The following is a 12,944-nucleotide window of genomic DNA, read 5'->3' on the forward strand; positions in this document are numbered from 1 at the left end:
ACAAAAGTCTGTAATGTGGAAACGCAGCTGGAATTGATGATATTAATATGGAATTGATAAATGCTCAAGTATGGAGTTTTACAGTAGCTACACTACATAGTTCAGAGGGCCTGGACAGAAGGACGAATTCCAGATGATTGGAGTAGAGTTCTCATTGTACCCATATATAAAAAAGAAAATAAAACTGATTGTGAGAATTACAGAGGTATTTCTCTACTGGGTGTTTCTGGTAAGATTTATGCCAGTATACTTGAAAAACGGTTGAGAAGGATTGTTGAAGAGAAGCTTTGTGAGGAACAAGCTAGATTCAGGCCAAATAGAGGCTGTCAGGATCAGATATTTACTTTATGACAAATAGTATTGAAAAGTCATGGTAATATAACAAAGATCTGTTTGTTATATTCCCAGATCTACAAAACAAAGATATTTAAGTTTTGTAGATCTGGAAAAAGCATATGACAAGGTGCCAAGAGAGAAGCTAATGAAAACGCTGCAGTTGTATGGTGTCAGTGGATCATTATATCAAGCAATACTAAGTCGTTATTTGAGTTTTAAGTCAGCAGTTAGAATTGTAGGAAGTGCAGGGAGATGGTTTAATGTTAAATCTGGTCAGACAAGGATGTACATTATCACCTCTGTTATTCATTATCTATATGGATTACATTATGAAGGAAAGTGGTATTAAACATGATATCAAAATTGGAGATGTTAATGTCAGCTCCTTGCTTTATGCAGATGATGTTATACTTCTAAATAAATCTGCTACGTCTGCAAGATTCCTTGACTAAATTGAATAACTGTTGCGATAGATATGGTATGAAGGTCAGCAATAACAAGACAAAGATAATGAAAATAGGCAGAAGCATTGAAAATATATCAGCTGTATTGAGAATGAGATACTACAGAAAAAGTAAACATTTCAGCCACTTAGGCACGATTTTTAGTGAAGATGGTAAATAAAATATGGAAATAGACAACAGAATCAACAAAGCTGATATGGTAGGAAGTCAACTGAATAAATTTATATGGAATAAGAGAGAAATTAGTCAAAACACTAAATTAGTGTTTTGTCAAAGTTTTTCAAAAAATTAGTCAAAACACTAAATTCCAGTCATATGACCGGAAAATGAATTTACTACTCCGAGATCGAAATACTTATACAAAACTTGATTATGATCCCACAAAAAGATAGCTCAAGAAACTGAAGAAGCTACTTGATGAAACAATTTCTTTAGATGAAGAAACTGTAAAAAAATTCAAGACATACCACGCGAGACCTCGTAGAATATACGGTTTATCCAAACTTCACAAGAACAACGTCCCACTCAGACCCGTCGTTGATTCTATTAGCAGCCCGACTTACAAGTTATCAAAATTCTTATCTAACCTTCTCCGTTCCCCACATTTGTCACTCAGCCTCATCAATTATAATTTCCACAGAGTTTCACGTTAAAATAAAAGCCACTCAACTGTTGGAAAGAGACTTGCTAATTAGCTTCGACACTGTCTTCTTCTTCACTAATATTCCCCATAAAGAAACAGTGGACCTGTTAACACACAAATTTCCGTCTGATATTGCTGAACTATTCAAATTTACAATTACTTCTGGTTACTTCACTTGGAAAGAAAAAATCTACAAGCAAGAGGAGGGAACAGCTATGGGATCTCCCTTATCACCTAACATGGCAGACCTGTTTATAGAAGATCTTGAAGAAAACATTTTCGCGTTTATACCAAACCAAAAATCGATGATGTCTTTGCAGTCTGGGGTCATTCCGAACAAGATTTACATCTGTTTCTAGATAAAATAAACCTTCTTCACCCCTGCATCAAATTTACGTCAGAAAAAGAATCTCCACAGGGTATCTCTTTCCTGGACTTCAACATCCAAAGAAAAGAAGATGGTTCCATCTCCACTTCTGTCTATCGAAAGCCGATCTTTTCAAGTCGCCACATCCACAACTCTTCTGCTCATCATCCTTCTCAAAAATTTGGCATCAACAAATCACTGGTAACCAGAGCACACAGATTTTGCTCCTCTGAGGAATCTCTAAAATAAGAATTGGAAATAATCAAAAACACAGCCATGCTAAATGGATACAATCCTAAAACTACTCAAAAAATCATCAGCCACTTCTCCACACATCAACCTAGACAAGTACAAGCCCATAGGATTCCCATACCGTATGTCAAAGGCATCTCAGAGCGACTTTCAAAACTTATGAAAAAATACAATCTTGCTGCGACCTACAAACCCTTCAACCAGATCTACAACCTTCGCCTAAAGACAAACTCTCACCTCTGTCACTACCTGGCGTGTACGAGGCACCATGCTCCTGTAAACTGTCGTACTATGGGCAGGCAGGTAGATCTGTTCTTAAACACATCTCTGAACATCAAGACCACATCCGTCTCATCAAGCCGCAGAAATCCAGCCTCCACCAACACGGAGTTGAAAACCAAAACCACAGGATCCACTGGGAAAAGACCAAACTTCTACACAGATCTTCATACAAACATGAACGTTTATATAAAGAAAGTGCTGAAGCCCTACTTCACAAACCCAATCTAAACCGCAATGATGTCCTTGCCATTCCTACAGTATGGGAAATTGTCATACAAAATTGTGTAAAATAATTCAATTTTAATTTAATCTAAATAATCTAATGAATTTTTTTTTTTTTTTTTTAAACGCTAGAAAGCGCTGCTGCACGCATTTGGATTCCATTGTATTCATGCGCCCTATCTGTATATTATTCCTAGTATTGTTCTCAACTGTACTGATGATGTCCTAAGACACTTAGGTCAAAATATTTACGTATTAAAAAAACCTAATCTTAGGTGGTATGGTCACTTAAACAGAATGGGCGAGGAAAGATTGGCAAAACAAGTGTTCTCTGCCAGGTTGGCAGGAAAACGACCCAGAGGAAGACCAAGATATAGGTGGATTGATACCGTACAAAGTGCCTTAGACGATAGAAATATAAGATCTGATAATGTTGGGGTCTTGACAAGTAACAGACTGATTTGGAGGAAAATTGTAGATAGGAAGTTAGTAATGAGGTAAATTTTTCATGTAGTACTATCATATCCTGTACACTCCTTGAAGGTAAATGGCAGGAATTTGATGATGATTAGCTTTGCTCTTGTCTCCAAATTTTCCCTAAAGATTTTTGTATGTCTGACAATCATTTCCTACTCTGCTATTTAGATCCCCAACGACCAAGTTTTCCTTTTTCATTGTGTCAGTTGCTTTCTCTAAAGCCACAAAAAATTCCTCCACTTCTACCTTAGTAGAACCTTCTGTGGGACCATAGGCATAAATAAGTATCATTGTCCAGTTCCCCATTCTCATATTTGCCCACATCACTCTACTTGAGACTGCCTGCCATTCAAGAAAATTAGCCTCGTATTTAGTGTTGAATACTATGGCTACTACTTCTTTTCCTCGATTGTCATTGCCTGAATATAACATTTTGTATTTATTGCTCAGAAAGATCTCACCAGTTTTTTCCTTTTTTGTTTCAGTCACCCCTATTATGTCTTATCTAATTCCTCAGCTAGCTCCATTTCTTTGCCATTCAGGCTTCTTATGTTGACAGTACCAATGTTGAACTCTGATGATGTTGAGATGGAGGTGGGTTTTAAGATTTGTTCAAGTAGCTGACTTTTTGCTGTTTGCCCTCATTCCCTGGTGTTAGATCTTGAATGGGGACTCTTTCAACAAAAAAAGTCATTCATTCAAGATTTAACAAGAAACAAAATTCTGAGCTAGAAATGCTTGTACTATTGGTTAATGAAGAAAAATATAAAAGAAAACCTGTTACAATTAAATTATATTATACTGTATAAGAATGTAAATCTAAGTGCAAACAAAGGTTCAAAGGTTGCTAGCTAGCTGCCTACGATGACGTCACGGCGCAATGGAAGCGTTCGTGGAAGGCGAGCCGAACTCGTTTTCGGTGAAATTAGCGCTCTTCAAGGAGCAGAAGTCTGATGCAATCGCGTAGGGGCGAATAGGAGAGCACAGTGAGAGATCCTCCATTACGAAAAGAGGGCGCTAAAAAGAAGAATAAAAAGCAAGTTCACTCAAGTTTGAACCCCCCGTTTTTCTGTTCCTGTTTTCTCGTGTGGACAAGCAGAGCGCTTACCAATCGACGGCACCGGAAGTAATCTCCTTCCCGGGTGCTAGCTGAAGGAGTTGAGCATGCTATACGTGAGCTGACGGCAGACACCAACTAGGGCCATCGGTAAAAGTTTACCGATGCGAAACAGCGGAATAAGTTCCCCAAAAAGGACGGCCGAGATGACGATATCGATTCAGTAGATGAGCGTTTATACGGCAAAGTGTAAGGAATGGCGATTTGCGTCCATCAGCATAACCTCCACGTGGACGCAACCCAATAAAGCGGAAAGACATCTGACTACAAAGGACGGACAAAAAGAAGCCCGATATCCTCTCAGGACACTGGTAAAGTACGGTAAATTCCTTATTCTTGTAACGATTAGTATTGGGGGAAGAAAGAGAACTTTTAAGTGACTTTTGTGCTCAGTAACGCATTAATCTAATTATATTGGACTGGTAGTCTGAAAGCCTGAGAGTATGCAACACTTAGTTGAATGTGAACTGACCTTTGTTAGCAAGGTTTACTTAGAATTCTGAATTACTGTTTCATGATAAATATGTGCTTACTTAATCTATAGATGTAAAATTAGAGTATTTTGACAATTAATGTGTTCCTTATAGCTCAGCTAATGAATTCTGATATGACATACCTTGATATGTAAAAGTTTATTGTATGAAATTTTTATAATTAATAAACATGTTTTTTCTACGTAAGTCTGAGTTTGTCTGGGCATGAGATTGAAATTACCACTCACTCAAGTTCGAACCTGTGAATAAGGGGAAATTAAAGAAAGTTTAGGCCATGACTGCAATGTTGAAGTTTCTATAGGCACTTAATACTTTAATAAGATTAGGTAATACTTAAACTCTGGGAAAGTTTCTTTGTACAAGAATTCTTCTGTACTAGGAATCTGGCTGGCGCAGCTAAAATAAATAAATTTTTTCAGAGTTCCGAATAGAGAAGCAGCCCCAGAGAGATAAGTTAGAGATTTCAGGCTTAGTTAGTACGACAAGGATTTAAGATAGAAAATTAACAAGAAAGTGACGCCACGCAAAGAAAAAGAAAGAAGAAGAAGGAAATATAACACTGGCAAAAACAACAGGAGCACCTTGTTTAACCAGGCGATTCCCCAGCCGGCATGAAATTCTGTGTTGTTGTACCATCATTTGAAAATTTTGTCTAAGCCGATAAGAATACAATTTGGTCGGCTAAATCCAAAATTGCCAGCCATCCTCGTTCGTTCAGTATCCAGGTAGATACCCAAATGGGTGCACCACGAGAAGGTGAGGATTGGACATTAGGTCAGAAGCCCTGTCAGTTCTCTGCATTCCTTTAAAGGCTATGTGGAAGTCTCCTCTCAGTTATATAGCTTTGATCCTTAAGCACCCATTCTTTATGTTAAGTAAAGTCATTATTCTAATACACGTGTTTGTGTGTCCATAAATTCTTCACTATGAATTTATTGTTTATGTTTTCTGAATAAGATGTTATGAGCAACATCAGTGCATGTTGCTCATAACATATATAAGTACATATCATTTGGTTTCTGAAATGACTCAAGAATACAATTCGTACAATTATACAATTAATAGAAATACATGATCTGCAAAACAACTCTGCTTAATACAAAATGTGTTTTAAGAGTGTCAGAATAATATACAACAGACAGAGGTAAATTGTGTATACAATTTACTGTGTGAACAGTACAGTAAGTACTGTTCACTTTTTACATGACAATCATAGCAATGCACACAACTCCTCATTTTTATGTTTGCCCACATCACTCTACTCAAAAATTCAAAAACTATTCAAAAAGATTATTTTCACGTTTAGTGTTGAATACTACAGCAACTCCTTCCTTTCTCTAATCATTATTGCCTGAATATAACATCTTGTATAACTAATATAACAAAGCAGAGCTTATTTTCTTAAGGAGAACTCCCTAATACAAAAGCACTAGCTTTTTTCCCCTGGTACTTTAATGAATAAAAACATTATGAAACAAATAATGTAAATTCAGACATACCAGCAAGTGACATTTCACTGTTTGGTCTGGTTCTCTGATGAAAACAGCAGCAGAGACCTTGTTTAACTGGGCAATTCCCTGCCAGCATGGAATTTTATCATGTTGAACCATTGTTTCATTTACAACTGATATTAGGTCAGAAGCCCAATCAGTTTTCTGTATTCCTTAAAAGGACAGGTGGAGGTTTTCTCTCTGTTATTTAAGTTTGACTGTAAACAGATTCCAAGGCTGCTGCATTATCATCATTAATTTTGTCTCCAGCTAGTTTCCTTTTTTTTTTTTTTTTTTTTTGAGAATGAAGATCAAGATAACTCTATCATCTTTCTATGGGAGTGAAAAAAATAAAGCCTATGGAAGGATTTCTTGTGGCCTAAAATGGATTTGAACTCAATAATTACAAATACACTATGAGACAGCATATAATTAAAATTATTTTCAAAAATGCAGCAAAATAGCAGAAAGAAATGGAGGGTCATTAAATTTTATTTTGATGACAAAAATAAGTCCCATTCAATTTTTAACTTACCTGAATTTCTTTTCTACTAAACATATCATTACAGTATATGCAGCAAACTGGTGCAATAGGACAATCCTTCAAAGTATGTTCTGCAAGATTTTTAAGATGAATTTCTTTACTGCAACTTGGACAACTGATGATCTTATAAGCACAACTTTCTATGTGATCCTATGAAAGAAAATATGAACCATTAAATCAGTTATGATATTTATTATTATTATAATTAACACTTGACCTCCACGGAGTCAGAGATTTATCATGGGAGGTACACACTATCACACACAAACTCATCCAAACATGCCTTTAACTGATTCAACGTGTCTACATTCGTAACAGTCAATGCATTCTACTCACCAACTACTCTCCATGCAAAGAACCTACTACTTACTACTCAGCTGACATCATTCATATAGTTTCCAGCAATGGACTCTTGTTCTATCCCCACCTCCCATTCTATGAAAAATCTTTTCTATGTTAACCTGGTAACAACCCCTGACTAGATTATATGTCTCAATCATATTCCGCCCCCTCCCTCCTCTTCATGAGGATTTACAATTTGTCATCGTCATCATCAAATTCCTGACATGTACCCTCAAAAGGTGTACAGGATATGATAGTACTACATGAAAAATTTACAACATTACTAACTTCCTATCTACAATTTTCCTCCAAATCAGCCTGTTACTTCTCAAGGCTCCAACATTATCAGATCTTATATTTCTATCGTCTAAGGCACTTTGTACCATATCAATCCACCTATATCTTGGTTTTCCTCTGGGTCGTTTTCCTGCCAACCCGGCAGAGAACACTTGTTTTGCTAATCTTTCCTTGCCCATTCTGTTTAAGTGACCATATTACCTGAGATTAGCTCTGCTAATGCATTCCTGGATGCCGACAATGTCAAGTTCTTTCCTAATATCCTCGTTTTTAATATGATATTGCCATCGATGCCATCTGTTCACACCTCTAATCTTTCTAAGGGTTCTCATATCTGCGGTCTCTACTCTTTGGTCAAGTGTTTTACTTCTGACCCAGCTCTCAGATCCATAAGTTAACACTGGTTTGAACACTGTCTTGTATACAGCTAATTTAGTGTTCCGACTAATTTCTCGCTTATTCCATATGAATTTATTCAATTGACTTCCCACCATACCAGCTTTATTAATTCTGTTGTCTATTTCCATATTTAATTTACCATCTTCAGTAAAAATCGTGCCTAAGTAGCTGAAAAGTTTTACTTGTTCCACAGGTTCCCCGTTCACAACACAGTTGACATTTTCATTGTCTTTGTCTTTTTAATGCTGACCTTCATAACACGTCTATTACAACAGTTATTCAATTTAGTCATGGAATCTTGCAAACTTGTAGTAGATTTATTTAGAAGTATAACATCGTCCCCATAAAGCAAAGAGCTGACATTAACATCTCCAATTCTGATATCATGTTTAATACCACTTTTCTTTATAATGTGATCCATATAGATGATGAATAACAGAGTATGTACATCCTTGTCTCACACCAGATTTAACATTAAACCATCTTCCTGTACTTCCTTCAATTCTAACTGCTGAATTACAACTCAAATAAAGACTAAGTACAATTTATGTTCTCTCAATCTGCCCTTGTACTCCACATGTACCAGCTGATACATATGGAGTACCACTGACCAGCTGATACATATGGAGTACCACTGACCAGCTTTGTGAATCTTCTCTGGACCCTTTCTAACATATCCTCATCACCATGAAAACCCAGCAAACAAATCTGTACACAAAAATCAATATGAGGTCTGATCATAACCTCTTTATTTCTACATATCAGGGTCCTATGCATCATTGCCATTATCTGATGTCTTCACAACTTGTGCAATGTGCCCCTAAATTTCAGGTCCTTGTCCACTGCTACAGCGCAGATCTCTCATCTCCTCTAACTCCAATATAAAATTTGCCCACTATGTGTATACTTTGCATCCCATCGCTGCTTACCAAATTTCAAAAAACCTTACAGTTTGCAACATTGAACTGACGGTTCCACTTACCTGCCCATTCTTGCAATCTATTCAAGTCCTCCTCTAAGCCATAACATCTGCTTGACTCTGCATTGCTCTTCCCAATTTTGCATCATCTGCAAACAGCTGCATATCACTAGTTAAATCCATCCGAATATCATTAATATACAAAATGAACAATGTTCCCAAAACTGATCCCTGCGGCACACCACTAGTGACCTTCCTCTTTCAGGAAACTGCACACCATATACAATTTTCTGATACCTATCTGACATCGAGTCATTGATCAAACTCAGAAGTCGGTTATCCAATCCCATCTGTTTCAATTTATTTAACAGCTTGTCATATAGCAGTTTATCAAAAGCTTTTGCAAAATCCAAGTATATCACTGTATATTTATCTCCCCTGTCCAAGGTATTTGTCACCTCATTATAGTAACTAAGTGAGTAAAACATGATCTCCCTTTAACAAACCGATGCTGATAATCACAAAGAATACTGCTGTTATGAACCCATTTCTGTGTCCTACTTCTCACCAATCTCTCTTTAGTAACTTCACAACTCCAGATATACAGATTAGCATATAATTTGTAGCCACAGCCTTATCACCACCCTTATGCAGTGGAACAATTTTACATTCTTTCCACTCCTTTGGAACCTGTGCTGTTGTAAGATTCTTACTAAACAGGCATGCAAATGCTACTGCCAATTCCCTGGAATATTTTCTTAATATGTGTGCTGATATGTTTTCAAATCCTATAGCCTTATTGACATCAAGAATATTTACTTCCTCAAATATCTCCTGCTCACTCACAATTAAGCCATCCTCTCCCATGTCCTATACACCTAAGTTCTCTTGATTCCACCCTGATGAGGTGGAAATACCCTTAACCTATCATTGAACACCTCAACAATGTTTTCTGCAGCAGTTATCACTCTACCATTTTTATCTGTTAACGTCATCTTACCATAGTCATTCTTCTTCTATTTGCCACATATCTAAAAAACTCTAGGATTTTTCTTCACCTTATATGCTAATTTTTGATCATACTGTACTTTTGTTTTCCTTACTGAATCACTCTCCTGGCTTGTTCTTTATACTTTTCATGTAACTTATTATTACAATTATTCATCTTGTAATGCCTACAAAGTACCTTTTTCCAGATTTCATGCTTAAGCCCCTTATTCATCCATTTTACACCTACATTATTCATTATGTTATTAAAAGATCAGAAGAGTGATATATTGAAGAGACAGAAGTGCTTGGCAGTGAAAACAGTAGCGTGAAAGATAAAGAGAGAATGCAAATGCAAGAGAAACAGGAAAATGGGGGGGGGGGAGGTTTGACAGACAGACATGACATGGGGAGAGTGAATGTTAAAAGTAGCAGTGATTGTGCATGGAGACAGGAGTATATTGCAGTGTATATGGGCAAGTTGAGACTGAGCGAATATATGTGGTTATTATGTTATGCCTAATAACATAATAACCAGCCTGGTACTTCAACATATATCCTTTCCTCACAGAAGTCTGCTTATAGCTAGCCATAACCCAGGTGTGAACCCCACTCACAATTACATCCTCTGATGAAATGATCAGATATAAAACTCTTGATCCTCATGTGCCCTATTTTAGATGCTGTCTGAGATAGTTATCTCTCAAGCACTCGAGAAATTCGTTTTCCTTATTCCAAATTGCTATCTGCTGATTTCAATCTATAATGCCATAATTAAAATTGCCCATAATAATTACCCTTCCTTTGCAGACTAATCCCAGTTGGTTATACATTTCTTCATCACCAACCTCCATATTCCCTGGCCTATAGTAACATCCAACTAAATATGTCTTCCTGTCCACTTCCCACCACAGTGCCTCATAACCAGTGCCACTATTTCTCTCTTTCATGTCTACCTTATGTGGACATAATTCCTCTGCTATCATCAGTAGCACTCTTCCTCCCATCATGTGCTTTCTTGACGAAAAATACCATCTCTTTCCATTTCTATTCCTGTTAAGATTTCATTTTCAATCGACCATGTTTCACTTATTCCAATGATTTGGGGGAAAATAAACTCAATCAGTGAACCATTTCATCTCCCTTATTTCTGATACTTCTGGCATTTGTAAACAAACACAGCAGTCCAATTTTTAGGTCTATAATCAGTTGTATCCAAGCCACTTGTTTGTTGTGATTTCCCCACCAAACCTGCCCTTGTCCAATCACCTTTTATCACTACTTACCACATATATTCCCTCAGTCTCAACTTGCCCATATACACTCCCGTCTCCATGCACAATCACTGCTACTTTTAACATCCGCTCTCCCCATGTCATGTCTGTCTGTCAAACCCCCCCCCCCCCCATTTTCCTGTTCGTCTTGCCTTCTCTCTTTATCTTTCACACTACTGTTTTCACTGCCAAGCACTTCAATACCACTCTTCTGATCTTTTACTTCATCTTTTACTTCTGATCTGTTGCTTGCATCATACAAGCCACTTGTTGGTTGGTAAGAGCAATTCAAATGCAACCATCACACCAGTATAATTCCATTCTTTCCCCAAACACATGCCATATATCCATAAACTGTACTCACATAAACCATAAACTGTACATAAACTATACTCCCTTCTCCTCACAGAGCTCTGCTAGCATACCATTCATGAGTCAGACTCTCCGTCTCAACTCATGATTGTCATAACTCAGCAATTATCTTTCACTTTTTTCCTGAATAACCTCCTAATAATCACCCTTACATGCTCCTTATGTCATTTGTCCCATCACTAATTTACTCATTTGTTCCACAACCATCACTAATTCTCTTGCTTGTTTCCTCCTCATGTCCAATTCCTGAATTATCTTGCTCATTCTCTATCCAGGATAGCAGATCTTATGGACTCTCTCATTAATTAATCCTCTAACTATGGAGTATCCATACACTATAATCGTGGAATCACTCATCACTTCTTTCACCCGTTTTTCTTTCATTCTATTCTGTTGCACACTTTCATTAGTTTCCACTAAACGTCTAATATACTCTACTTATTCCTCATTTCATTTTTAATAACTGTTTGATCAAGCTTGCATTCCAACAAGTTCACTCTCTGTCACTCCTGTAGTCTCACTACCTCTCGTTCTGCTGTACCCTGCTTCCTCATTAATACTTCCTTTCACTCCCTTATCACTAACTTTTACTTCTACATTCTTGCATTCTTTCACTCTCTCAATTTCACTAGCTTTCATTTTATTTCCGTTTCTTTCACTAATGTCATCTTTTATGTTTTCAGTCTGTTTCACATTCATTAACTCATGGTCTAATAATATATCGCACTACCTACAAATCCATACTTTCTCTCCCCTTCAATTCATTCTCTCCACAAACACGTTGCTTACATTCAGCAATGCATACATATTATACTCACGACATCGAACCATTTTTAAAAAGTGTGTTGTTAATGCCACTTGATTTTCGTGGTGCTCACTTAGTCGCACCAGCAGACGCTTGTGTGGTTAACCTTGTGAGTACTGCCACTGTGTTCTATTTAAAGAAGGCAATTTCAATTAATAAATCACACAGAAATAACACCTAAAATCATGCAGACACACTATGTTATCAAAAATAAATAGCAAAATATTAAAATTCAAGCAATATTGCCAATTATTGCTCAAAATAGCACATCTTTTCTGGAGTTCTTTTCCAACACTACACACCTTATCGTCCTCTCGTGGCCATTCACTGCTTTATGTTGTTGTTTTTATATGAATCACATCCATGAAAGGTTGTAAACATACTGTAGATTCAATACCATGGGAGGCTCTTGGCTGGATAATGCAGTAAACTTTTCTGAGAAGCCAAAAATGGTATACCTGAATACTTCAACCCTATAAGACGTAGGGTAGTGGTCTCATATTCCTATTTTCCCATCACATATCAGGACAATTACCTGTCAGGGTCAAGTAATTTGCTTCTTTAAAACTTGATTAATGCTCTGATAGGGAGTTTAATCTTGTCTGTGAAACTTGTCTAACGTCTTGTCTTTAAACTTATCAGAACACATGCAGTTGACAGTAATAATAGTGTATTGTTGGCTCATGAATGAGGCCTGCCGTTACTAGACAGACTTTCATTCAGGATCCAACAACAAGAACAGAGCCTAAATCAAAAGATACCTGTACTGCTGGTGCAAATTGTACTATGAATCAAAAGAAGGGGGGGGGGGTAAAGTGTATCTCGTAAATATTAAATGAGTGCATATCTGTTTACCCTAAG

General features: G+C 37.0%; 1 protein-coding gene across 2 annotated transcripts in view; it reads right to left on the bottom strand.

Annotated features, from left to right (window-relative positions):
• LOC150106127 (TNF receptor-associated factor family protein DDB_G0285149-like) overlaps window positions 1-12,944 on the bottom strand; it is a 246,739-nt gene that overhangs the window by 162,794 nt on the left and 71,001 nt on the right. For both annotated transcript variants that reach the window (XM_090393876.1, XM_090393875.1), the window contains exon 4: window positions 6,680-6,838. In XM_090393876.1, the coding sequence (XP_090250002.1) occupies window positions 6,680-6,838 (159 nt within the window). The remainder of the gene's footprint in view (window positions 1-6,679; window positions 6,839-12,944) is intronic.

Source organism: Typopeltis vanoorti, chromosome 6 (assembly GCF_054136105.1).
Source record: "Typopeltis vanoorti isolate ZY-2024b chromosome 6, IOZ_Tvanoo_1.0, whole genome shotgun sequence".
NCBI classification, from domain to species: Eukaryota; Metazoa; Arthropoda; class Arachnida; order Uropygi; family Thelyphonidae; genus Typopeltis; species Typopeltis vanoorti.